This window comes from Xiphophorus hellerii, chromosome 14 (genome assembly GCF_003331165.1).
Source record: "Xiphophorus hellerii strain 12219 chromosome 14, Xiphophorus_hellerii-4.1, whole genome shotgun sequence".
Taxonomy (NCBI): domain Eukaryota; kingdom Metazoa; phylum Chordata; class Actinopteri; order Cyprinodontiformes; family Poeciliidae; genus Xiphophorus; species Xiphophorus hellerii.
The window spans coordinates 25,644,102-25,669,806 of record NC_045685.1 but is presented as its reverse complement, the minus strand read 5'-3'; the positions used below and the strand labels follow the sequence as shown (position 1 = coordinate 25,669,806).

At 38.5% G+C, this 25,705-nt stretch overlaps 1 protein-coding gene across 5 annotated transcripts; it reads left to right on the top strand.

The window, feature by feature from the left end:
• The first annotated feature begins 213 nt into the window (after positions 1 to 213).
• Positions 214 to 24,484, top strand: LOC116732402 (type II inositol 3,4-bisphosphate 4-phosphatase-like). Of its 5 annotated transcripts, XM_032582533.1 has the most exons (25): positions 214 to 335; positions 1,368 to 1,430; positions 3,610 to 3,734; positions 4,202 to 4,249; positions 4,541 to 4,641; positions 4,758 to 4,877; positions 10,289 to 10,368; positions 13,944 to 14,034; positions 15,005 to 15,074; positions 15,144 to 15,291; positions 15,380 to 15,510; positions 15,589 to 15,696; positions 15,940 to 16,048; positions 16,565 to 16,730; positions 16,799 to 16,978; positions 17,409 to 17,553; positions 18,224 to 18,429; positions 19,037 to 19,160; positions 19,756 to 19,882; positions 19,989 to 20,129; positions 20,936 to 21,033; positions 21,453 to 21,550; positions 22,405 to 22,559; positions 22,992 to 23,266; positions 24,177 to 24,287. In XM_032582533.1, the coding sequence occupies exons 3-24, from the start codon at positions 3,632 to 3,634 to the stop codon at positions 23,218 to 23,220; spliced, it is 2,778 nt and encodes a 925-aa protein (XP_032438424.1). In that variant the 5' UTR covers positions 214 to 335; positions 1,368 to 1,430; positions 3,610 to 3,631; the 3' UTR covers positions 23,221 to 23,266; positions 24,177 to 24,287. The 5 variants fall into 5 exon arrangements, with proteins under 5 accessions (XP_032438424.1, XP_032438425.1, XP_032438426.1 ...); XM_032582534.1 differs by lacking the exon at positions 22,992 to 23,266 and having other exon boundaries at positions 24,177 to 24,484; XM_032582535.1 differs by lacking the exon at positions 4,758 to 4,877.
• The last annotated feature ends 1,221 nt before the right edge of the window (positions 24,485 to 25,705 follow it).

Sequence of the window (25,705 nt, the reverse complement as noted above, 5' to 3'; positions counted from 1 at the left end):
AATATTGACTTAAAAGAAGCTCCTATATTTTTCTGAAGAGTTCCTTGTTAGTTAGTTTTGTCTTATTTTAAGATATTTGCAGTAGAAACTACTGTAGACTAAAATTACTTGGTAACGCTTTGTGTTTTTGCAGTGTATGAAGTGAGGAACTTTAGCTGCCATGTGTCTCTTTCTCTCTATTTTATGTAAATAAGTGTCTCTGTTGCTTTAACAATCAGGCCTGTGATGATGGTGGAGCGGTGAGGAAGATGAGGGCGAACCTTCATCAGCTGATGTTCGGATCCACAGAGGAAACACCTGGAAACACCTGGAAACGCCTGGAAACGCTGCTGCAGGTTGGCCATGAAGGAGAAACACATTCTAGTTTATTCTGATCTATTCAACGTTACTCTGTTCACGTCAAATAGATTCTGTTCTGATTTCTTCTTCTATTCTGATGATTTTATTCTCTCATCTGTTTTTTTATTCATTTTAGTCTTTATCTGATTTATTTAATTTGCATCTATTGTGTTAGTTTCAGTTCTAATCTAATGCGATTTATTGATTCAAACTGTTATTTCCTATTAAGTTTTGATTTTTGTTATTTCTTTAGGATTTTATTTATTCTAATTTGTGATTTGCTCTATTTTCTTTTTCTTTTTGTCTTTTTTGACTCACAAGGAAGCAAATTTTACAAAACATATCCTCACAATTCAATAGTTAAGAAGTAAATGGCACATCTGTGTAATAAATAAAACACAGGGAAAGATTACAATGTTCAAAATATGGAATAGAATAATGTGAAAGAAAGGAAAAATAAATAAATAAAAACGTAACATTAATATTATAATTTTCTTTATTATACAGTTTTTATTGTTACTGACTGAATTACAGTTTTTTTTTTTTTACATCTTTCTCTGTTCCTGCAATTTTTTAAATCTGTAAACACTAAGGAGCTACAAATATACAAAAAACTATAAATAAAATATTTTATTTGCTGGATAAATTTGCTCCAGGCTCTGATTCTCAGCAGATTGTCCAGATTTGCTGCATATTCTCATTTAATGGCAAATAAACTTATAATCTTCTCTGTTCTAGTCGACAAACCAGGAAGTTTTTTTTAGTTCTGTTTGTCAGTCAGATTCATAGAATCAAAAGTTTCTGATCGGATGAAGAAAGAAATGTTTTTATTGTTGCTTTCCTCTTTAATTTCCCTCCTTTACTTTTCAATCTGTTCTCGTCTTGTGACTCAGTCCGGCCCAAATTCCTGGAAAATCCTGGCTGTCCAAAATGAAACGGCTTCCGGAATAAAAGACCAGATTAATTCAAACAAAAGCAAAACTCTGAACTCTAATCCAGCTTGACGTTTGTCTCTGAACCTTTTACAGGCTGGAGAGCTGGAGGGGAGATGTAATGTCAGGAAGCTTCCAGAAGGTGGCAGAGTTCTGATTGTGAGTAAATAAAACAGAACAAAACTAAACCAGATGAACCATGTTTACCAGAACCACTGAGCTGGAAGCAGAAACATGACTAAATAAATCTATTCTATATTTTTTCTACCAATTATAAATTAAACATGTAATATTTTACTAACCCAAAACAGCCTGATGTTCGTATGAAATGTAGCATCCTCATAAGCTCATCATTTAAATAAAAATATTTATTCTCAGCAGCAAGAACAGGAAATGGGTTACACTTTAAAAATACTCACCTTATTTACTCATGTAAATAAGGTGAGTATTTTTAAAGTGTGTACATGAGTAAATAAGGTGAGTATTTTTAAAGTGTGTACATGAGTAAATAAGGTGAGTGGCAATTTATATCAAATTAAAATAGAAATAAAAAGCCCGGGTAAAGGAAAACAAATACTGTTGACTAAATACTTTCCATCTTAAAGGGACAGTATGATGTGTTTTCCAGTCATATAGAGACATTTTATAACAAAGTCAAGTAACTGTGTTGCCATCAGTTGTTAAAAATGCAAAATATATCAGATGTGACTTAAAAGAAGTTTAACTTCCTGATTTACAGCCTTGAAATTGGGCCTCTGTCTCTTTAAGAAACTCCTGCTCTTTCTGAAGCTCCGCCTTCAGGAAGTCATCCCAACATGGCTCCTCTATTAAAAACCCTTTAACAACGTTTTTACCAGAGAAGTAGCTCCTATAAGTTCAGCAGCTCCACCAGGTGTTTGCTAATTGCTGCTGGCTAGTCTGAAGGAGCTGAGTGGGGGAGGAGCTCCGTCTTTTAAGGCGGAGCTACGTCCACCCAGGCTGAACGGTTGCCATGGAGATTAAAGATTTGTTTTATGAGGGAAAACATTATAACATGATGTATAGCTAAAAAAAAGGCGATTTTACAGAATTCTGCTCCTTTAAGTAGATTTCAGTTTCTCTGTGTGACGTTTACTCTAATAATTTGGAAAAAGTCTCCATCTGGTGGGCCAAAGCTGTGGTTGGGGGGCCACAGAGAGTCATGCCGAGTGCTGAAAATGGCCCTCGCACCGCCCTTTGAACACCAAAGGTTTCACAGAATCAATAAACAGTCATGAAATCATTCAGTTAGATTCTGTTAACTAAACTAACTTAATACGTTTTCTAAGCTTTGGGGAAAATAGCAAAAGCAACATTTCCGATCAAACTGTCAGTTTAGTGAAATTAAACAAAACTCCAAAGATTTTTATGACAAATGATAAACAATATGATAAATGCTCCGACCTTTCTGCAAAATATGATCTTAAAGTTTTACTATTTTAGTCAACCTGTTTCCTGTCGTCTCTGACGATCTGTTTACTGTTCACTGTAAGATATGAGAACCGTTTCAGGAACTTTATTTTACACCCAGATCATCAAACAACGCACAATTTTAGCTGCAAACGTCGACATCTCACTTAAATGCAGAAAAACGGGAAGTGAATTTATTTGTTCAACATTAAACTTTATTGGCACATTTTGAGTTTAAAAACTTATGTCTTATGGCAAAGTACCCAGAAATTTTACTCAAGTAAGAGTAGAAATACTTTGACATATTTTTACTCAAGTAAAAGTAAAAAGTAGCCGTCCAAGAAATTATTAAAGAGTAAAAAAAGTATTTGGTAAAAAGTCGACTCAAGTCCTGAGTAACTGATCAAATGATCATTTAATATTTAAAAAGTTACACCATCAGATAAACAAAGATATAAAGTTAAAGGGACATTTTGATATTTTAAGGTCAGAAATTACAATAATTTATATAAGAAACAAAAAATAACAAAATCAATCAAAAGATAATTTTTCCAAATCATTTTTTTTTTCAATAAAAAATTGATGAAACAGAAACTGCAGCCGTGTGTCTGAGTCTGGTGATTTGTTTTTCATTCAGTGGGAAGAAAATCCAGAAATTTTACTCAAGTAAGAGTAGAAATACTTCATAATAAAATTACTTAAAGTACAGCCTAGTAAAAATACTCCTAAAAGTTACTCAAGTAAAAGTAACTGAGTAAAAGTTACTGCTGAACTCTGCATTTCATCTCCATGTTTATGTTAAATCTTAATGGTGACACAATAATTAGAAAAAACATCCAAACATTTTAAATAACTGTAACTAAATATAATCTGAGGCAGATTAAATTCTGGTTTTCCTGTCTGATTTCAGGAGCGCTGATCGTCCCGCCGTCATGAATTCGTTGAGGCGAGGATTCGCCAACCTGCAGACGCTGATGGACAGCCGCGCGTCGCGCAGCGAGCAAAACAACAACCTGGAAACTCCTGCAGCTGACCGTAAGTTTCTGTTCTCATCTCACCTCCGATGATCAACATCTGGTGACTAAAATATTCCCCCATTTTAATTAGTAAAACTACAGGGCCCCCTAGTGGCCATAGGGGAATTTATTTTTGCATTTCCTTGCTAAAAATGAGCAAATAAACTCTATTCTGGTCTATTTTGTTTGCAAACATCTATTTAAAATTGTACTCATACTTTTAAAGAGCCTCATTGAAAATATATTTATACATTTTTAACTCTTTGGTGCTTAAAACTTGATTGAAAATTAATCTATTACTTTGTGTTTGTTTATGTGAAGCTTAGATGAAAACGGCTGTTTATTAAACATTCAGACTGCTAACATAAAAAAACATAATCAGAACTTCAGAAGACTTTATCAAGTACCTGAAAAACACAAAATCAGTGAAGTAAATTAAAGTTTGCTAAGTTTAAACCTGACGTTATGTCGTTATTTTACCACAAGGTGGCGCCCCGACTGGCGCTAACTCGTCTCAGCAGCTCCTTCATGTTGGTACGTCACCACAGATTAATGATTTTATCTTTTTTTTCTTTTTACTTCATTTAAATCGGATCAAGAACCCAACAAACTTCCTTTTTCTTTTCATGCTATTAGCTTTTGGCATCTCTGCCAGTTTTATATTTGTCTTATAAGTTTTACTAAACTTAATTTTATTTCTATTTTGTCATTTATCTACCTGTGATGTTGTTTGTTGTGAAGCGCTTTGGTCAACTGAGGCTGTTGTAAATGTGCTATATAAATAAACTTTGACTTAACTTGACTTTTCTTTTCTTAAAAAATAAGAGTGTCAAGTTGCGGTTGCCGTGACAACCAAAGTCAAAATACACGTTTCTACAGTCGACCCCTATGATGTCAGGAAGCTCTGCAGCACTCAGATAGTCAAGGTACACACACACACACACACACACACACAGACACACACACATTCCTGTATGTTTTAGGCTTTAAAATGAAATAATAGGAATGTGATTAAAATCTCGTTGGCTTGCCGTATCTTTAGAGGTCAGAGGACGGCGAGTATCGAGCGTCGGTTTGCTGCAGCATCGACTCCAAGCTGCAGCGTCACAGCAGGATGGAAGTCAGACTTTACAGAGAGGATGATTTAAGGTCACACTCCTCAGTAAGTGTGTGTGTGTGTGTGTGTGTGTGTGTGTGTTTTACTACAACTGTGTGTTTGTGTGTATATAAGAGGATTAATGATGAGGACGTGTAAAACCAGCACAAACTGACTTGATTTCTCTCTAAATTAATCTCCAACACACACACACACACACACCCCGCCCCCCTCCACCCACCCCCACGCACACACACCCATGGGATGGATGGGTGGATGTGTAAAACAGAGAACAAGCTGAGTTAATTTTCGTTTTTCAGCTCTGTTTCTCCTGCCAGGAGCTTTTCTAATCTCCAAATATTTTCCCATGATGCACCTGGGGGGGGGCGTGTTTTTTTTCTTTTTTTAATCCCTTGGGCTACGATGAAATGGCAGGAGGAGGAAAAAGTGAGCGAGTGAAGAGGAGAAACAGCTGATTTTTCAGCTGAAGTCGTTCCTGTTTTTGTCTGGATTTGTGGAAACTTCTTCTTCTTTGTTTTTAATTTTTGCCGATTCTAATCTGAAGGATTAATCTTTTAACTCCTCCATCGCTCCGCTGCTGTTTGACTTTAACAGTAAAACTGTCAGTAGGCTTTAAACTGATGGTGCAGGTAGGAAACAGAAATTTATATTTCTGTTTTTATTTGGCATTTAGATCCTAATCTCTTAATCTCAAACTGATATTTTTGAACAGAAACTGAAAATAAACCAACACAATGGATCAAAATTAAGTCAAAAACAAATAGCAGCAGCAGAATAACTGCTTTCTACTACATAATGCTTAAAATAATGACAAATGTAGATTATTTTTCCAACTTGCAGCTGGAGGATCGATTTATCTATTTATTATTCTACATCCAGCAGCTCTAGTTACTCTAGCTCGTTATCTTTAAACTCTCCTAAAAATAAAACGTTCTCAAGATGCAGCGAGCGATGATGGCCTGCGCCGACTGTTTACGTCCTCCAAGAGACGACAGCTCCCCTGCTGGACAGGTAGGGCATTACACGGCGGAAACAAACAACATGGAGGCGAAAAATACCCGACATGTAAAGTTATGAATGTGATTGAATTAGAGCTGAAATGATTAATCGCGATTAATCGTGACTATTTGTGATTATTCCCAACTCTGGATGTGTGTAAAAATATTCAGCTCAACCCAAATTAATCTGAAATAATTCATCCCCATATTGAGTGAAAACCTGAGTAGGATTGTGTAAAATTTGAGTTTTTATTGAAGGTGTCGTCTTTAAATTGACCTTTAGCCACATTTAAATGAACAGCCAGCCATAGAAGAAGTAGGTGACGCTGAATGCTTTGTTTAGATGTGAATTTCTCTCACTGTTTGATGATAAAAGCTCGCTGGAAGCAGGGAGGAAGTGTGCAGAGGCGTTCGTCTGTTAACCACAAGCAGAGCACAGTTCAGCGTCTCTCACATCTCCTTCATCTCTGTTTACTCGTTCAGCCAGAAAACTCTTTTATTTAGAGTTAGAACATGTTTTCTGGTCAGGAGTTTATCTAAAGGCCACACAAACACCAGTTTAGGGTTTGGTTACCATGCCAACCATGGATTGGGACCTATCTGACTTCCAGTTTGAAAACATCCACTGTGATTTTGGGTTTTTACTCCAGTAGAAGGAAGGAGGTCCGTTGTTTACATGAGCTGATCTTAAGCTTTGGGTCTGATCAGCGTCCAAACGCTGACACATCGAGATGAAAGGTGACCTGTTATGTTTCCTTTAACAGGTTAGGGCAGGTCCACACAAAACATGTTCACAAAATCGTTCTCAGATCTTGAGGTTTCAGTCAGGTCAGCTGTTTTAGCGCTCTGTCACTTTAAATCCAAATGAGCGGCTGAACACGCCACCAGGTGAAAATGGCTGCAACTAGATGTGCAGTTATGCACATCTCGTTGCAAATGTGAGCTAAAAGTCGGGAGGTTTTTGAAACGGCTCGTTTTCCAGACACCAAAAACATGAACTCAAAGTGTTTGTGCTGTTTTTCACAAGCAGTCGACGCACAAAAAATGTGCAGGAAGTGAATTTTGATTAATAGATCCTCTTTAATTTTAGAGTGTAGATTAGAAAAGTTGAACAAAAAGCATCAGACATGCGTTTTTATTATCTAATAATCCAAATGTTTTCTACTTAATCTAATTAAACTGGTTACCTGCTTATTTAAAATCTACTCTTACCTCTAATCCTGGATGGTTCTCTTTAGGAACCTGCTCAAGACTCAAGCCTACTGTTAATATATCATCTCTTTTATTTACACATTTACAACCAGATTTTAACCTTTTATCTAATTATTTTTCAGTCCTTGTCTACTTGATGCTTCCTGTATTAAATTATGGTGTTAAATCTACTATAAAATTATCCCTTGAGCGTTGTTGATTTATGTTTACACTGCAAAAACACAAAATTTGACCAAATATTCTTGTCTAGTTTCAATTGCAAATCTCTTAGTGCACTAGTAATTAAATGAAACTAACTGATAAGTGACTTTTTAGCAATAAATAGAAGCTTGTTTTAAGTAAATACTTCCTTAAAATTGATTAACAGGTACTATATCCATTGGCGGATTATTTCATTTACAACACAGAAAAAATGTGGAATGAATCTGCCAGGGGAACTAGAACTTTTTCATCAATATTAAGAATATTCTCCTATATTTTAGTGAAAAGCTATTTGTAAGTTATTATTTGCTCCAGAAACTAGGTAATGTTTCCTGTTGATTTCATATTAATTTGGCCCATTTATCTCGTTTCCGCCCAGTTTGTTTTGAATGAAACGTGAAGCGGCGTTTAGCACCCAGCTGTGGCGTCCAGTGTGTGTCGTGTTTCTAGGTTTGATGAGGATTAACGCGTAATCCTGAAAGCCTCTTGTTTGGCCGGGAACTCATTGAGAAACATTGGCTCGGCGTGTCGTTGCACGTCGGCTTGTGGTTGCACCAACGCGGAGCCGCCAGCGAGGAAATGAGGCAACGGCTTGGATTTCTCTAGCATGCAGTAACTTTGCTGCAGGGAATTTTTAAAAGTTTGTAAGACTCTCTGAACGCGTCAGTCAGATCCAGGCTTGTTTTGTTACTGATCAGTTAAAAACCTGAAGAGGGGAAAGGAAATTTACCTGCAGCATTTTCCTAAATACTCTCTGACAAACTGGAACATTTGCATGTTTTAGAGAAGAAAATGTTGGAATAAATGAATAAAAAACTATGTTGAATCAGTTTTATCCTTAAATTTGAGGTTAACAGGTTCAGGAGGGAAACCCAACCAGAGTCTGAGGGGATTCACTGCAAAATGATAACATTTTACCAAGTATTTTTGTTTAGTTCTTGTTTCCAGTTATCTTAGTTCACTTGAAATAAGACTAAAATAACTTCCAAGTAACTTTTGAGAAAGAAATAGGAGCTTGTTTTAAGTTAATTCTTTAATTTTATTTAAAATAAACTAGTTTCGTTGGCAGATTTGTTCACTTATGACAATATATATTTCAATATTTTTTTTAACTTGTATTTTTCAAGTATTTTGAGGTTTTCTTAGGGCAGGTGAGAAATATTTGGTCTCTTTTCTTCCTGTTGTTTGGTTCATATGTTGTGACCTTCATTTTTTGTGAGTCCACGATTTCTGAAATTCTCTAAAATAATCCAGAATTATGGGTTTATCGCAGATTTTCTGCTAAAATTTATTTAAAACATTGGGTTTAAGTGATGCTAACTCCTACCTGCAGGTGCAGCGCTAATTTACTTGGCTGTTTTGTAAACTTTCAGTTTACATCTGATTAATGGCTCATGCTCTTATTTTGAAGTGTCCTGTGTGCTTTCTGACCGAAGCGCTACCGTGGGTAGTTAGCCTAAATTAGCAGCAGAGCTAGCAAACCTCAACAACAATAAAACAAAAACTCTGAGTGAAAGATTTGTTACAAAGAATCACTTCCTGAAGCGCAAACCGTACATGTAGGTGTGCAGTAACAAGTGTGAACCTGTTGAGGGCGATATAGTATGTTGTGACGCATGGTGGGCGTCAACAGGATTAGATTTAATGCCTTAGCATTAGCTTCCATTAAATACCTGTTGGTTTAAACCCTAGCATTAGTGGAACTGATGTTTATGAGTAGTGATTTAGCATTAGCCTCTACTAAATACCCTGATGATATAGCACCTTAGCGATATCAGAACTGATGTTTATTTTAAGTGATTTAGGGTTAGCATAGCTAGCATTTTAGCTCATGGCGCCCACCACTGCCAAAGATGTTCCCAAACCAAAGTCTTTGAGATTCTCTACTGGGAACAAGCTGGACTTGGTAGTAACACAAGAAGAAGTAGCATGTCGTTAGCTTGTGCTAAACCCAAATGAATGTAAAAACATTCATCTGAAAACCAAAACCAAAATGTTTCATCACTTTTAGCATTCAGAGCCAAAGTCTTTCCTCTTTAAGTCTCCTCCTTCGTGTTTGATAAAGCATCTTCATCTCAGGTTGTGACGACTTTAATAAACCTTTTCTGGGACTTTTCTCTGCTTCCCTTCACTTCAGTGTTGTGATTTTCTGTCGACTGCGTCGCCTGATTTGAGAGCTTTAATCCCCTGAGCTGCTGATTATCCTCACAGCAGCTCAGTGACTTCAGCTGTGGGGAGTTTGGACTTTGCTCGACTCTTTTATTAAAGATGGCCGTCGGTTTGTGGTGTGGCTCTGTAAATAGTGCAGACGCACCATATATAGACGCTAGTCCTCAATAGGACCAAAATAGTCATAAAAATGCTGAAATCTGCCATCAACGTCATTTAAATGTGAATTATTTTCTTAAGAGCTTTTTTTTCTTCAATAATTCTGTTTATTTTTCCCCTTTTTGCTGTTTCAGACGTTAATTTCTTGCTCAAAGCAAAATAAAAGTGACATTCTGCTAGAAGATTGTTTTGCTCTTAATTTTTTTTGAATAGTGAGCGTTTTGGGATCAAAGGTGCGGTTCTGTTGGACATAATGTGAATCTTTAACAGCGATGGTAACGCCTCATTTTATTTTTTCTGCTTCAAATGATCATCTGGGAATATGTTTTCAATTCTCTATCAGCTCCCTACTGGCAATGCTACTAAAAGCTGAATTAATCAGAAAGTAGGCCAAGCTGTCAGTTTCACTTCCAGGAATCCAGCAGGTGAATAAATCCTGATCAGACAGAGCAGCGCAGCGTAGCGTGAGATTCGCTGACAGTTTTTTGGGTCATTGCTGTGATAATAAAGTTGATTCACTGTAACTCTGAGGTAAATATGGCGTCCAGCAGCCTGGCGACCAAATTATTAATGTTACAGTTTTATTTTCCAGTGACATCATGTCTTCTTTTGACTCTAAAACAAACAGCAGAGACGCAGTAAACTGATTGAATGTTTGCAACTTTAAGCATATTTTATCATTAATGTTGGAAACCATTTTGTTTTTTGTTCTTTCAGAAAAGCTGTTTGGGTTTCACATCGTTCTCCATCAGAGATCTCCTCCGATCCAAAGAGCCTCGCTGCTCCCTGAAGCTCAGGTAAACTTTACATTTCACTTATAGAAGTAGCTTCTAGGACAATTAATCCTCCAGAAAAATCACAAAATGCCATTAAACTGATAAAAAGCCTAAAATCTTTTTCTTTCTGATCGGCTGTGAAACATCTCTGAACTTTCTAAGCTGGCTTAAAGTGAAATCAGAGAACCAGCATTCAGCCTCTGCGCTCTCATTTCTTGTGAAAAACGCTTTTGTAGTCAATGAGGTTCTTCTTAAACAGCCTGTAGATAGGGGTCCAGCTACCTGCCTGCTGATTGGCTGTTGCTCGGATACCTTTACCCAGAAGAGGAAGTGAAATGGGGCAGCGTGTGTCTCCGCCTCTAGACCCATAGAGGAAAAAGTCTCTTCCTGTTTTAGCATCAAATCACCTCCAGAGAAGAAGAGAGGAGACGCAGAGTGGAAGCTCACACATGCCTCAGTGCAGGTTTGCAGTTTGCTTGTGGTTTTCCTTCGCAGGCTGATTTTCTCTTTGAGTTTGTTTGTTTAAGAAGGAGATGATGTCCGTCCAGAAACGTTCAGTACGATGTCACTTCCTGCAGGTGACGGTCCAGGTTGACGTTTCAATGTAGATTTATTGGCTTTGTGTTGCATGAATGTCAACAAAACATAAAGTAGGGCTAACTAACTGCTAACGCAGTGGAAACCAGAAGTTTAAATTCATGTTTTCTTTTTCACAATTTGAAATTAAATCTTAAATTAATTTAATTTAAGTTTTAGTCTTTAAACAAGACTAAAACTTGTCTTGTTGTAGTTCAGCTGGAGTTATTTCTGTTTGCTGAAAGCCACAATAATAATAGCTAGAATATGTCAGAGATTTATTTATTGATGCTTACACACACAGAGTGATTACCATCTCTTTAAAGGGGATCTGTTGTGTAAAATTCACATTTTGAATGTTTTTACTCTTCCATTTTGGATCCTAGACGTTTCAAATTTGTTCATTTGACGGACACTGCGCAGTTACCTAGCAACCCCAGCCCCGTTACCTAGCAACCTAAGCAGAGCTCCAGCACTTTTGTTCTGCTGGTTTTATACTTTGTACAATGCTGGAAAATACAAGTGTTTTGTTGTTGACTTGCCATACAAAAACCACTTGCTAAATTCTTGTTGGTTGTGCAGGAGGCTCAACTTATGCTTTTCCAAGATGTACAGTTGAATAATTGCAAATCAGTCTCTAGCCATTTTTCATGTGCGAGTGTAAATGTTGAGTTGGGGGGGGGGGGGGGGGGGGGGGGGCTGCTTGCAGCAGATTATTTGGATTTAAAGGGACAGGACACCCTAAAATATCTAAAGTAGGCAGACGTGTTCAGACTAAAAATCGTCTAGGAATGATTTTGTGCAGAAGATGTCATGAACATGTTTTGTTTAGGACATAAGCTTATCCTAACCTGTTCAAGGAAGCATCATTTCTCACCTTTAAGCAATGAGGGAAAGCCCAGATGATGACGTCATGGCTTTAGAAAAAACTTCTCATAGGTTTAGCAAATGGAAATAAATTAGATGATTCTATTTAACATAGAATTTATCTTAAAACAAGAGACGTTTGGTCTGATTTGACCTCAGACTGTGAGAAAGGTGTATGTAAACTTCTGGTTTCACCCTAGAAAACCATTGATTAGAGATATTAGTATCAAATGTTGCTATAAATCCATATTTAGCTCTCTTTGCTCGTTCTTTGCTGTCATTGTTTGTTGCTTTCAGCTCTGACCTTTAGAGGTCGAACAATCAGTTGTTTAGAAATCAGTCGGCTGATTGTTTCCCTTTATCGACTTTAGCAGGTTGAAAACTGGAAGATCTGCTGCTGTTTAAAAGCAGATTAAATGTATTAACTGCACAACATATCTCTAATTTATTGTTACTGTGTTTCTGGGATGTTTTGCAGCAATTATTTATTGCAGCATAAAAAGTTTTAATACATTAAAAAGTAGTAAAGTGTTAAAGTTATTAAGAAACTACATTTATTTACTTTTCTCTTTTTCACGTTGATATAAAAACTTTTATCCGCGTCAACGTGTGATTTCCTCACATATTGCAGTTTATAGTCTACAGTTTTCCCTTTGGTAGAAATCCAGTCATGATTAGAGAAAAATTATTTGATTCAGACATCAGAACAACCTTGTAGTTTCTTCCAAACTCTGTCGAGTTATGATGGAGGTTATTATTGTTAACTAAAACTGACGAAATAATGAAAACTTCACTAAATAAAAACGGTAATTATAGAACTATAAGAACTGTAACTAACTATAACTAACTGGAACCAAATTGTGTGTTCATAAAATACTAAAACGATACATAAAACATCCTTTGTTTTTGTGTTTATGATTATATTTATTAGCCTTTTAACTGATGTGAAATTCAGCTGGTCTGAGTTTTCCACAAACTGCTGATCTACTGGGATTTTCACTCACAACCATCTCCAGGGTTAACAGGGAACGGAGGGAGAAAGAGAAAATATCCAGTGAGCCTCAGTTCTGCCTTGTTGAGGTCAGAGGTCAGAGGTCAGAGGAGACTGGCCAGACGGTCAAAAGGTCAAGACGAAATAAAACTAAACTATAAAGAAAAATACAAACTATTAAAACCCTGGTAATGGTCCTTCTGTTTCCAGTCTGAGGCCGTTTTGTTGGACTGAATGCGACCCGGTGTCGGAACCAGAACCGTCGGGTATCACATGTCACTGCTCATATTCCTGATCTGGGTTTAGTTCTCTTTGTTTTGAATATTTACCTTCTGGTTGATGTTTTCTTGCTTGGTTTTTGGTTTCCAGGCGTGTTTGATGCGTCCGCGGTGCACAGAGTGGCGTTAACATAGATCCATCTCTACAATATTTACATCCCTGCTGGGTTTGGTCCAGCTTGTTGCCACTTATTGTAAATAGTTTGTTGTTTTTTGTGCACAAATGCACATTTTCAATTTTTTTACTCCACTACACATTTCTTTGGATTGGAGTTTGGTATTTTATAGTTTTTTATATCTTAGTTTTTCTCAAACTGTACAGCATGTTATTCTTAATTCTATTTTTAGAAAGCATATTTTATATTTGTGTTCGTTTACATGTTTGGATTTTATGTCGCTTTGCTGCTTTTACACTTGAATTTCCCTTTTGTGGGACAATAAAGGATATTTTATTCAATTCTATTCTTTGTGTTTATTTTTATCAATCATATTTTTCTCCTTTTCGGTTTCCTCTTGTTGCTGTTTTCTTTCTCTTTTTTTTCTTCTGTCTTATTGTATTTAGTTACGATTGTTCAAGTTATTTTGTTTCCCAAATTCATCCCACCATCTTTTTGTTTTTTCAACTTATCTTTTAAACAGTTTCATTAATTTAACTGGGTTAAAGAACCTCAAAATTAAAAATAATAAAAGAATTTAGACCATTTTTCACACATTGTAAATTTCTTGTTTTGTTTCTTCATAATAGTGGTTTGTTTGGTTTTGTTAACTTTGCCTCTAGTTTTACAGTGTGACAGGAAGTGGCAGCTTTACTTTTAGAAGTGAGTTTCATTTTCACCAGGCCGCCTCCTTCAGTTCTGTCTTCTGTCCGTTTGTCTTCGCTGCAGGACGATGGACGGCGTGAACGAGGTCGGGGACGTGACGGTTTCCCGCCTGCAGCTGGAGGAAGAGACGGAGGATAAATGTCCAGAAAACAAGGTGGAGGAAGAGAAATGTTTGTTTGTCTCAGCAGAGAGGTCTCACTTTGACACTTTTCTTTGCAGTTTCCTCTTTGGCATGTTGATCTTGTTATGTGTGCCATGGGTCAAATTTAGATTAAAGGTTCAGTGCGTAAGTTTTATATAGAATATGCTCTTTAAATATTTGTTAAAACTGTCACCAAACAGATAAACTGTGAAACATTGATCTCCACCTCCTCCCTGAGCTGCTGCTGCTGAATAAATGCACAAAAGAAAAAAAATCAGAGCCAGGAGGCGGGTCTTAGCGCTGACAGTCATCCTCATCTACGTGCTGCTAAATGTGCTAATAGCAGAGAAACAACATACTGTTACAGGAAAACTTTTTATATGTTGTCATCAGTGGCCAAGTTAAGAAGATTGTGATTGACAGCGCTAGGCTGTTTAGTTGTTGACTTACCATCCAGAAACCACTTGCTGCATTCTTGTTGTTTGTGCAGGAGACTCCACTTCTGCTTTTCAAAGATGTACGGTTGTATAATTGCGCATTTGTTTAACCTGTGAGTGTAAACATTGAGTTGGGGGGGCACAACCAGCAGCAGATTATTTGGATTCAAAGTGACAAAGTGACAAACACAGGTATCAAACTCCAGTCCTCGAGGGTCCCTGTCCTGCAGGTTTTAGATGTGCCACAGGTACAAACACTGGAATGAAACGGCTTCATCACCTCCTCCTTGTGTAGATCAGTTCTCCAGAACCTTAATGACCTAATTATTCTATTCAGGAGCAGCAGAGGCACATCTAAAAGTTGCAGGACAGCGACTGGAGGACTGGAGTTTGACACCCCTGCCCTAAAACATTAAAATCTCATTATCTAAGAATGATTTTGAAATGTAATGAACGGGTTTTGTTTAGGCCACAGATCTAGAAGAACAGTGATTTCCGTCCATTTCACCTCCACTCAGGCCTGATCGTCTCTTCTCTCCCTCCAGAGCGCCGTGTTGTGTGACGCGCTGCACGGCTCCGTCCAGGACAAAGAAAACAGTCCGATGATGCGAGCAGGTGAGACTCCGGCCGGCGGCCATGTTTCTGCCCGATCCTCCGTCCTCCAACAGGTGTGCGTCTGTGCAGCCTTGTGCTCCCAGGTGTGTAAGCTGTACCGGTTTCAGACGGAGGATCACAGGTGGCTGCTGGTCCGGGAGCAGATGTCAGAGACGCCGCTGTCCTTCTCCTTACCCAAACAGCTGCTGAGCGCGCTCATCAGGGAGCACACTGACAGGTACACAAAGGGTTAATGACATGAAATAACATCGACGTGCCTCGACCTCGTTAAGTTTCAGTCGGCCGTGTTTGATTTTGTTGCTCAGGGTCGCGGAGGTCAAGGCGCTCGGTGACCTTTCACCTCACTGGGACGGCCTCCGCCACGACGCCGTCGCCCACTCCCTCCAGCTGATCGGCTGCTACCAACAAACGCAGGCGGAGCTGCACCACCTCTCCAGTGAGATCAGAGTGACATCATCAACGATGACTCAGTCCAGCCTTCCTCACCTCACGCTCCCTCCTCTTCCTCTTCCAGCGGCGTCCTGCTTCAAGGCGAGCAGCAGCAAATCGGACCGACACCTGCAGTTCATCCCCACCAACCTGCACAGCCAGAGGATGGAGGTGACCGGCCCCGGCAGCTCAGGTAACGCACAGCGCCCCCTACAGGTGTTTTCCTCTTCCTGTTTCCTCCAGATGTTTTCCTCTCTTCCTGTTTCCTCCAGGTGTTTTCCTCTCTTCCTGTTTCCTCCAGATGTTTTCCTCTCTTCCTGTTTCCTCCAGGTGTTTTCCTCTCTTCCTGTTTCCTCCAGGTGTTTTCCTCTCTTCCTGTTTCCTCCAGGTGTTTTCCTCTCTTCCTGTTTCCTCCAGGTGTTTTCTTCTCTTCCAGGTGTTTGGTACGAGGTCGTCACGTTCGGAGCGCCGGCCGATCACCACCAGGCCTTCAAACATGGAGGACTGAAGCGGCTGCTCATCAAGCACACAGACCACACACACAGGTGACCTCTTGACCTCAGATTCAAAGCTAAAAATACTCAGTATGGTTTTATGTTTTTGCAGTGTTGGAGGCGCCATCAGTGTAAATATCACAGCAGCTGCTTTAGTTTAAAAGAAAATGATGATGAAACATAATAATTATGATAATTTGGATTTTTTTGCAAACCTTTTAGAAATATCCTAAATATAATTATAATTTCTGAATATTGATTAAAAGATTAAAGTTTAGTTCCACTGACTGAAGTGAAATAATCTGAACGTTTTCATCAATTTGACCAATATTTTACTTAAAACAAGCTGCTATTTCTTGCTGAAATGTTACTTATCTGTTAGTTGTCTAAATTTAAGTGTACTACTATACTTTCAATAGAAATACTTTGTAAAATGTAGATTTTTAACAGCTCAAGTATTTTGATACCAACATGATAGAGAAATCTTAAAGAAAAGCAGAATTATTTTTGTGTATACCTCAGTTCAGTTTGTGTTAGAGTTGTTTCTCGCCGTTCCTTCGCCTTTAGCTCGGCGCCGTTTTCCCGTGACGAGTCGTGCAGAGCGAAGCGGCTGCTGGCCGCCGCGGCACAGCTGCAGCCTCTGGTCTTCGGCCTGGCGGAGCAGCTGCTCTCCGTCTCCATGGAGGCCGACCCGAACCGCCTGCAGGACGTCCTGGACGACCTCAGGGAGCAGGTGAGAGAAACACACACACAGCTAACAGGAAGGCAGATGAATCTGACTCGCTGCCTCCCTCCCTGCAGACGTCGCTGTTCATTCAGGCGCTGAACGACGATCTGGTGAAAGTCGCCCTGCAGGACATGAACAGCCGGGCCGGCAGCGGCAGCAGCCACCTGCACGGCAACGGGTTGCTATGTGAGGTATCCCCCGGCGACCAGGAGGGGGCGCCGCAGGACGACACGCAGAACAGAGAGGAGGAGTGGGCAAGTTGGAAAGGGTGGGACAGGGTTGCCAGGTCTGACAGTTTCCAGCAAAAACACAACATAAAACAAAACATCCAAATGAATGTAATGAAACTAATATAAGACTAGATAGAGTCATGTATGAACGAATGAAGGAACTAACAATAAAAGAAACAAACAAAAGAAGAAAGAATAAAAGAAAGAATAAAAGGAGTGAATAATGTAGCATTTTATTAAAGTTTGGTGCTTTTTTGAAAGAATTTTCCTCTGAACACTTTTGAAAAACCGGCCAAATTTTATGAAAAGCATCTCAAATTTTGATCAGCCTGTCGGAATCAGGTTTTTTTTTCCAACCCAAAGTTCAAAAGCAGCGGAAACTTTTCCAACCTGGCAACCCGGTGTGTGGTCGTTTCTGCGGCCATCGGTTGGGTAAACGTGTTTGTTTGTGTAGGACAGAACGTGGGTGAACGTCGGTAAGAGTCTGGACTGCATCACGGCCATGGTGGAGCGGCTGCAGGAGCGACAGCGCCACCTGCAGGAGCAGCCGTCGCCGGAGCAACAAGAGTCCACAGGGGAGACAAAGTCCCAACACACAGGTGGGACAGAAAGAGACAAATGTCCCAGTTTATCCTACAGTAATTTTAGCTCAAAAGTTCTTTCATTTCTCATATTACTTGACAAAATAAAAGCAAGATTTAAAAAACATAAAATACCTTAATCAGGAAAAATGAGTCATTTTTGGGGCCATTTATGGTGATTGTTTTTGTAAATCATAATTTCTATCAGTTTAGTTATTTTTTAAACAGTTGGAATCTATTTAAGGTAGTTTAGAACCAAAATCTATAATTATTTTCATTTATTTTGAATTATTTGGATTACTTTGGTAACTTTTCTACCTACCATTAATTTAAAGAGATGAAGAAAACAATGGGGGGCATAGTGGAGATATTTTTATTTTTGTTTGTTAGATGTCCAGTGTGACTTTATTATATTACTTATTTTTTTGTTTTGTTTATTTGATTCTTTTACAGCTTAAAATAACAATTTTGAATGAAAAATCTTGTGTGGTCTTCACCTTCTCCCAAAAGTTAATTCACTATAAAATAAACAACTATCTTTATATAAAGATAATAATAAAGAAATAACTTAAGTTTACATGTGAAATTATCGGTTTTTATTTTGTTTATATTTTTGATAAAAGTGAACTTTATGTACTAAATTAAAGATAAAATGTTCAGAGGAAGTTTCTCTCCTCTCTTCCTGCAGCCTCTCCTTCCTCCTTCTCCTCCTCCTCCTCCTGGCAGGAGCAGCTGCTCCCCCTGGTGGTGACGCTTAGAGACTGCGTGCGGGAGGCGGTAACCATGGCCCGAGCTGCCATGACCTTTGTTGTCCTGCAGGGGGCGGTGGCTGCGACTGTCGCTCGGGGTCCAACGCAGATCGTCCAGCGGCGCCACGCTGTCTTCAGCCAGGGGGTGAGAAAGAATCTCAGGCCCTGTCCGCCATTTTATCCTGAAGACATTTTGTCATTTTGGTGTCTTTGGAAATCAGAAAGTTTTTAAACCAACTTCCAGTTTAAAAACGTTGGTTTTATGTTTCCATGGTGACATATTTTAAACGATGACACCGCAGCTCCATGTTTCTCACTCTCATAAATAACAAACATGGCGCCGTTTGGTGTTCTTTGTGTCGTTCTCTGGCTGTGTTACAGCGCCACCGACTGGCCCGGCAGACCAACTGCAGCATTTCAGTCTGTGGTTCTGCATCTGTTGAACATTTTTTCTTAATCTGAGATCGTCTCCATGTGTACATGTGTACATCTGTTTCCTTAAAATTCTTTCTTTATTTTATTTAGTATTTTTGTTTAAATAAAACATTGTAGATAATCTGCAAATATATATAGAAAAGCAGCAAAAGGTGATTTTATAATAGCATCAGAATCAGGCACATTTTATGTTTTTAAATAGCTTTAATATTGGATTAGGGTCAGATTAATCATCATGGTTTCTTCAGGTTCTTGTTCCATATGGATAAAAATGTAACTTCCTGTTTTATTGTAAGGTTTGTCTGTTTGTCTCCCAGCTCTCAGCGATTGTTTGTGGATTTATGCTGAAACTGTTTGGAGGTTTGGAGGATCCAGAGTTTCTGCAGCAGCTTCTCTCCGTGGGGATCCTGGCCCAGTTTGAAGGCCTGCTCAGCACCTACGGTACGACGACGACCCCAAACAACCAGCTGAACGTTTTTATTTAACAGGATTTAAAAAATAATCTGAGCGTCTTTGAGAAAAACAGGGGCAGCAACAAATAAAGCACAAATAATTCTGAACATTCAGAAAAGATTTCTCTCTCTTGTTTGTTCTTCAGTGCTTGAAAACCTTGAAAATATTTGAATTTCATTCAATTTTGGTTTAGTTTCTAGTGCAAATATCTTACTACATTTAGAATAAGACAAAACTAAAGTATAAGTAACTTTTCAGCAATCTATATGAGCTTGTTTAATAAATAATTCCTTAAAATTAAAGCAAAAGTCCTATTTCTATTGGCAGATTATTTCACTTATAAAGAAATAATCTGTTATTTTCAATCAATATTAAGGAATTATTGACTTAAAACAAGCTCTTATTTCTTGCTGAAAAGTTACTTATAATTTAGTTTGTCTTATTTTAAGTGTATTATTTTCCTTTAAACTAGAAACTAGACTAAAATTACTTGGTAGGATTTTTGTGTTTTTGCAGTGTGTTGCTGGTAAATTTGGGAAACTTGATGCTGTAATCTGAGTGTGTGAATCGTTTGTGTCTCCAGGTGAGGAGTTGGGGATGCTGGAGGACATGGAGGTGGGCGTGGCCGACCTGAGCAGCCTGGCGTTCGCCATCACCGAGGCCCAATCCGAGCGACCCGACGACCTGCAGCCGACGCTCACAGGGGCCTGGTGAGCGCTCTGACACACACACACACACACCCACACACACACACACACACACACACACACACACACAGAACGCAGCCTCATCTCGGGTCATTTCTCCTCCATCCAGGGGCGATTTCGTGGTCGAGGTGCCGCTTCCCTCTGAAAGCTTCGGGTCGCTCCCCGAGGAGCTGAAGGCCGGCCGTTTGATCCGAGTCGAGCCGGTTCTGTTCAATATCGGGATCAACCAGCACCAGAGTCTGGCTGAGAGGTACAAACACGACGACATTAACATCTAGGAGTTAAAATCACCTCGTTTTTTCATCCATCGTGTTTTTTTTTATTGAATCTGCTTGTTTTTTGTTCAGTGGGTGGAGAATCCAGACATTTTACTCAACAGTAGAAATACGTCACAATAAAATTACTCAAGTAAAAGCAAAAGGTGCAGCGTAGGAAAAATACTTATAAAAGTAAATCTTTTCAAAAACGTTACTGAAGTGAATGTAATTGAGTAAATGTAACTAGTTACTACCCATCTTTGATTACAACCAGTACTTGATCATTTTTCAGTGCTCTACCCACCTCTGTGTAACACTAAGATAAATATCAGTGATATTTACAGTAGTACCTACCGCTAAATTAGCCTAGCTAATGTAGCTTCTATCTGCTAGCTAAGACAGACGTGTATCCTACATGTTTGTTGCTTCATGAACTCACTCTTGCCAGAACCTCATTTTTCACCTGAAGAGTTCGTACGTTCTTTAAAAAGCCGTTTAAATAAATGGATCTCAGTGAAGCTCCTCCATGTTGTACGAATTGGTAATAAACTTTATCATATTATCAGATCGGAAACATATTCTCCTTCTCCGTCTCATACGGGTCGGTCCTGACAGCAGCCATTTTGTTCTTGCATCTTTCTCTCGCACATTGATCCAGAGTTTCCACATATTTTCTCTGTGTTGGTCTTGGAGCCATGGGGTCGCTAAGCGCTGCGCTCGCCTACCAAGATGGCGCGGATCACTTCCTGTTCAGACGTGTGGGAATTGTGTATGAAGAGTTATTTTCTGTTGTTTTCAGGTTTGGAGACAGTTCTCTTCAGGAAAGAGTGAATCAGCAGAGCTGTGAGCGTCTCAGAGCTTATTGCAACAAGCTGAGAGAAAAACTTCCTAACATGGGTGAGACCGAGTCGCCTGGAGGTTTTTGTTTTTATTTTCATTTCTTTGTAGAGCTTCGAAATAAAATCTCGGAATTTTTTTAATCCCAATTTTTTTCCCTTAAAAAAAGTTTGAAATGACAGAAAATATCTTAAAAAAACATTTTTCTATCTCAATTATTGTTTATGTGAATTGACCTCATTTCAAAATAGAAGCTGTGAAACTCAAACAAGATGGCCGCCCTTTTTGCATTGGTGAAAAAAAGTCCAGATTTTACAAAAATGTTATCTCTAAAACCAAAAGTTTGGTTAATTGCCCAGCCTTATTTCTCTATTATCCCTAAATAGAAATGAGGTAATATAACAATAATGATGATATTAATATTTTAGAAGTAAATCGCTGACCGCTCCTGAACTGAAGCAGCTCTTTCTCGCCCTCAGCTGGTATCCAGTCACTATTGGACCTGCTGTCGTCTCTTGATCGCAGTATAGAGGCCAAGAAGAGGAAAAACGTCGAGGTTTTGTGGCTCGCAGCTTCAGTAAGTCGCTCTGCTCTACAGGTTAGGGATCTCAGGAGCTGAAATAAACTGAGAAATAAATTTTTATAATGTTAAAAACAGAAAATAGATCTCCTTCAGTCCAGAAATATTCTTACCATGTTCAAAAGCTAATTGCTAGAATGAAGTTGTTGTTTTTGTCACCATTTCTATGCAGGTAAATCTCATAAAAACACCACCACTCAACTATAGTTTAATGTTTTACATTTTTACTCAAAAGTAGAGATTTAATCACTTTATAAAACCAGGAATTTAGGAAACAGACAGAAAATCAGCTGGTAGATTGTGTGGATGAAATCACAGGGAAACTTTGGGATTTAGTTTTTGTTGTTTGAAAGCAACAACTTATTTTTCAGAGCCAGTTGAAAGTAGAAGAAATGTTCCTGAGTAACACTGGAGCTGCTGAGCTTGAATATCAGAAAACATCAACATCACCTGCAGAGAAGAGGGAAAAGTGTTGGCACTAATACTGAGCCCTGAGGGACACCATTTGTGACCTTTTAAAAAACAAAATAACATTTTAAAATTTAATCACATGATTAATTATTAATTAAAAGCTAAAATAACTTATTTTAAAAGTCAGTTTTACTTTTTACTTCCTGATGCTGCTCCAGTTTTGTTTGCATTTTGTGAAAAAGTAAGTTGTACTTTTCAAAGGTTTTCATGTCGTTTCCTTCAGTGGTTCTTGGTGCAGCGCCCCCACAGGTGAGGAGGGGAACAGGCTTTTCAATTAGTTTGGCTTGTTTGACTTTCAGCAGCTGAAAGTGTAAAAAATGTTCCACCTTTGGTCCCCAGAAACAGCCAAAGATAATTTTCTCCATGTTTTTTGTGTGCAGGTGTGTCGTAAAGTAAACGGCGTGCGGCTGACGAGCTGTAAGAGTGCGAAGGATCGCACGGCGATGTCTGTGACGCTGGAGCAGTGTATGATCCTCAGAGAGCAACACACACTCAGCCAGCAGCAGTTCAGCTCTGCGCTGGACAACATGAGGAGGTGTGTGTGTGGGGGTGTGTGTGTGTGTGTGTGTGTGTTTACACTCAGCTGTCTTCTTCTTCTGAGGGTGCGTTCACGCCAGAACCTGTTGAGCTCAGTGTCTCCAGAGGTTTCTGTCGTTTCCTTCAGTGGTTCTTGGTGCAGCGCCCCCACAGGCCAGGAGGGGAACAGGTTTTTCAATTAGTTTGGTTTGTTTGACTCAGTTTGGTGCGAAGGCGAACCGCAGCAGCTGAAAATGTAACAGATGTTGGTATTTTTGTTTCTAATGAACCGATTCTACTGGACCAGGTGTGAAAACATCCTCAGTTTCTGCATCTTCACTTCTCATTTTTTACCTTCATTTCCAGTTCTTTCTTTCTTTTAATTTCCTTCCTTCTCTTTCTGTTTTTTCTCTCTTCCACTCCCTCTTGCTTCACACACTGCCCCCTGCAGGTCTCGTCTGTCCTGGGGGCAGATGCTGGGCTGCTATGCCCACTCCGGGTTCTCTGTCTCTGGGTTTGACCCGGCAGAATGTCCCTCCGGCCTCCAGAGCCCCTGGATTCAGATGTGTTTTCACTCCAGAAGACATTTTTACCCAGTGGCCTTCCTCCTGGTGACCTCTCACCTGCTGGTTCTCTGGCTCATATTCAGCTTGGTGATCCTGCTGGCAAAATACCAATAAACAAGACTGGGAGCACTGGGAGGCAGGGATTATAATGTTGTTCCAGGTTTGTCCACAATAGGAGAGCATAAATGAGTCCAAACTTATTGATTTATTAATGGTTGAAAAAGACGATCTGTGTGTTTTAGGAGCGACGGATCCAACAGTTAGCTTTAACTTATTAGCATCCTGATGATTTACAGTATTAGTCGGTTTGATTTTGTTTTACAAAAAGCAAGATTGTTTATGAGTTGTTTGTTCAATAGTTTACTGATTTTTCAATTTAATCTAAGATTTATTTGTTTAGATTTACCAACCGACTTGTCCGAATATTTTTTCTAATTTCTGCTTGTTAATTTATTCACTCTTGGTTATTTTCTTACTGACAGCTTCGTTTGGTTTTTGATGCTTTTTATGTTGAGTTTTGCTGCCACCAAGTGGCCAAATTGAATTTAATCACTTCAAAAATTATATTTTACCAAGTATTTTTCATCCAGTTTCTAGAGCAAATATCTCACTACACTTAAAAAAGAGAAGAATTACTTATAAGCAACTTATAAGCAATATATATGAGCTTGTTTTAAGTCAATAAATTCTTAATATTGCAGAAAAAATACTTGTTGCATCGGCAAATAACAAAACATTTTTACCATATTATAAGTGAAATAATCTGCCAGTGGATCTAGTTATTTTTCATCAATATTAATGACTTATTGGCTTTAAAAAAGCTCCTATATATTGTTGAAAAGTTACTTATAAGCTTAGTTTTTTCTTATTTTAACTGTACTAGAACAAAAATACTTGTTAGTGTTTTAGTGTCGCCTACAGACAGTTTGCACAGGTAGCCTCTGTTTTTGTAGGACCGTAGATCTAGTCAAAGTAAAATCTGCTCTCCCCCAGAGGAGGATGTGTTTTCAGACAGGATGTTGCTGCCTGGTTGCTGATCTGTGTTTCTGTGTTTTCGTTTCGCCGTGCAGAGACGGCTGCAGGACGGAGAACGTCCAGAAGAACATCGGCACCAGGAAGTTCGCCTTCAGCAGCGTTCAGCTCCTCACTTTCCCCAAACTCTACAGACCTCCAGACGGCAGCTACGGATAAACACTTCCTGTTTATACTCTTATTTATGCCCAAAGATAGTTTATTTTTCCATGTGAAGTGTGTGTGTTTGCTGGTTAATGCTTGCAGATTGTATTTCTGTGTGAATGAGAACCATGTTGGCTGTTGACTGTTTTTATAGGTGTTCGAATTACAAACCTGTTTCTGTAATAAATGACTGAAATCTTGAGTCTCTGATTCCAAACGGTTATTGTGACAGTAAATCCACTGAAAGGCCTAAAATTCACTGCTGGGTTGGAGGTATTATGCATTTGTATGATAAATTTCCACAACTCTGATTTTAGAGTGAGAAATTCTTTGAAATAATCTCAGCCATGTTTGGCCATCGGCCTGATAGGGAAGTTTCCCACCTGCCGGGTTTGATCCAGACTGTGTTACACTTAAAATAAGACAAAACTAACTTATAAACAACTTTTTAGCAAAATAAATTAGCTTTTTTTAGGTCAGTAATTCATTAATATTGATGAAAATGTATTAATTCCACTGTTATTGTACTTATAACCAGGGGAAAATGTCTTGTTATAAGTGAAAATAATCTGCCAATGGAATTAGAACTTTTTTTTAATCAATATTAAGAAATTATTATTATTATTATACAAGCTCCTAATTTTTGCAGAAAAGTTACTTGTAAGCAGAAGTGGGTAAAGTGTCCAAATATTGTACTTCAGTAAGAGGAAAACTACTTCAACATATTTTAACTCAAGTAAAAGTTAAAAGTATCCATCCAAGAAAGAGTAAAAAAGTATTTAGTAAAAAGTTTACTCAAGTACTGATCAAATTATCAATCATTTACTATTTAAAATTACATCATCAGATGGACCAAAATATAAAGTTAAGTGGAACTTTTACAGTTTCTTTCAATAAAAAACTTATGAAACTTTAACAAAAACTGCAATGTGTGTCTGATCTGGTGAATGTTTGATTATGTTTGGTTTTCATTCAGTGGGTAGAAAATTCAGAAATTTTACTCAAGAGTAAAAATACTTCATAATAAAATTATTCAAGTAAAAATAAAAAAAGTACAGCGCAGCGAGTAAAAATACTCTTAAGAGTAAATGTTTTCAAAAACATGTCAGTAACTGTAACTGAGTATATGTTACTACTTACTATTCAACTCTGTAAGTTTCATCTTAAACCACAACATCTTGCAAATGTCTCAAAAGCTGCTCCAAAAACCTTTAGCACATTATCTGGTACATCGTACTCAAGGATTCTGTGATGTGCAGAAGTTGTGAGGAAAACCAGTTCTGCCTGGTTCATTATGATCTTTCTCCAGAGATGCATCACATAAGCACAAACTCTCTCCTCAAGTCTTTCTTTAGCTGCTGCTAGTAATTGTTGCTAGTTTGCCAAATGAACAGACAACAATCCTGCGAGACAGGACTCTTAA

Coding starts and splice junctions, on each gene's coding strand:
- LOC116732402 (XM_032582533.1), top strand. CDS start 3,632: ATGAATTCGTTGAGGCGAGGATTCGCCAACCTGCAGACGCTGATGGAC. Junction 14,035..15,004: donor ATAAATGTCCAGAAAACAAG/GTGGAGGAAGAG, acceptor CTCTCCCTCCAG/AGCGCCGTGTTGTGTGACGC. Junction 16,049..16,564: donor CACACAGACCACACACACAG/GTGACCTCTTGA, acceptor CTTCGCCTTTAG/CTCGGCGCCGTTTTCCCGTG.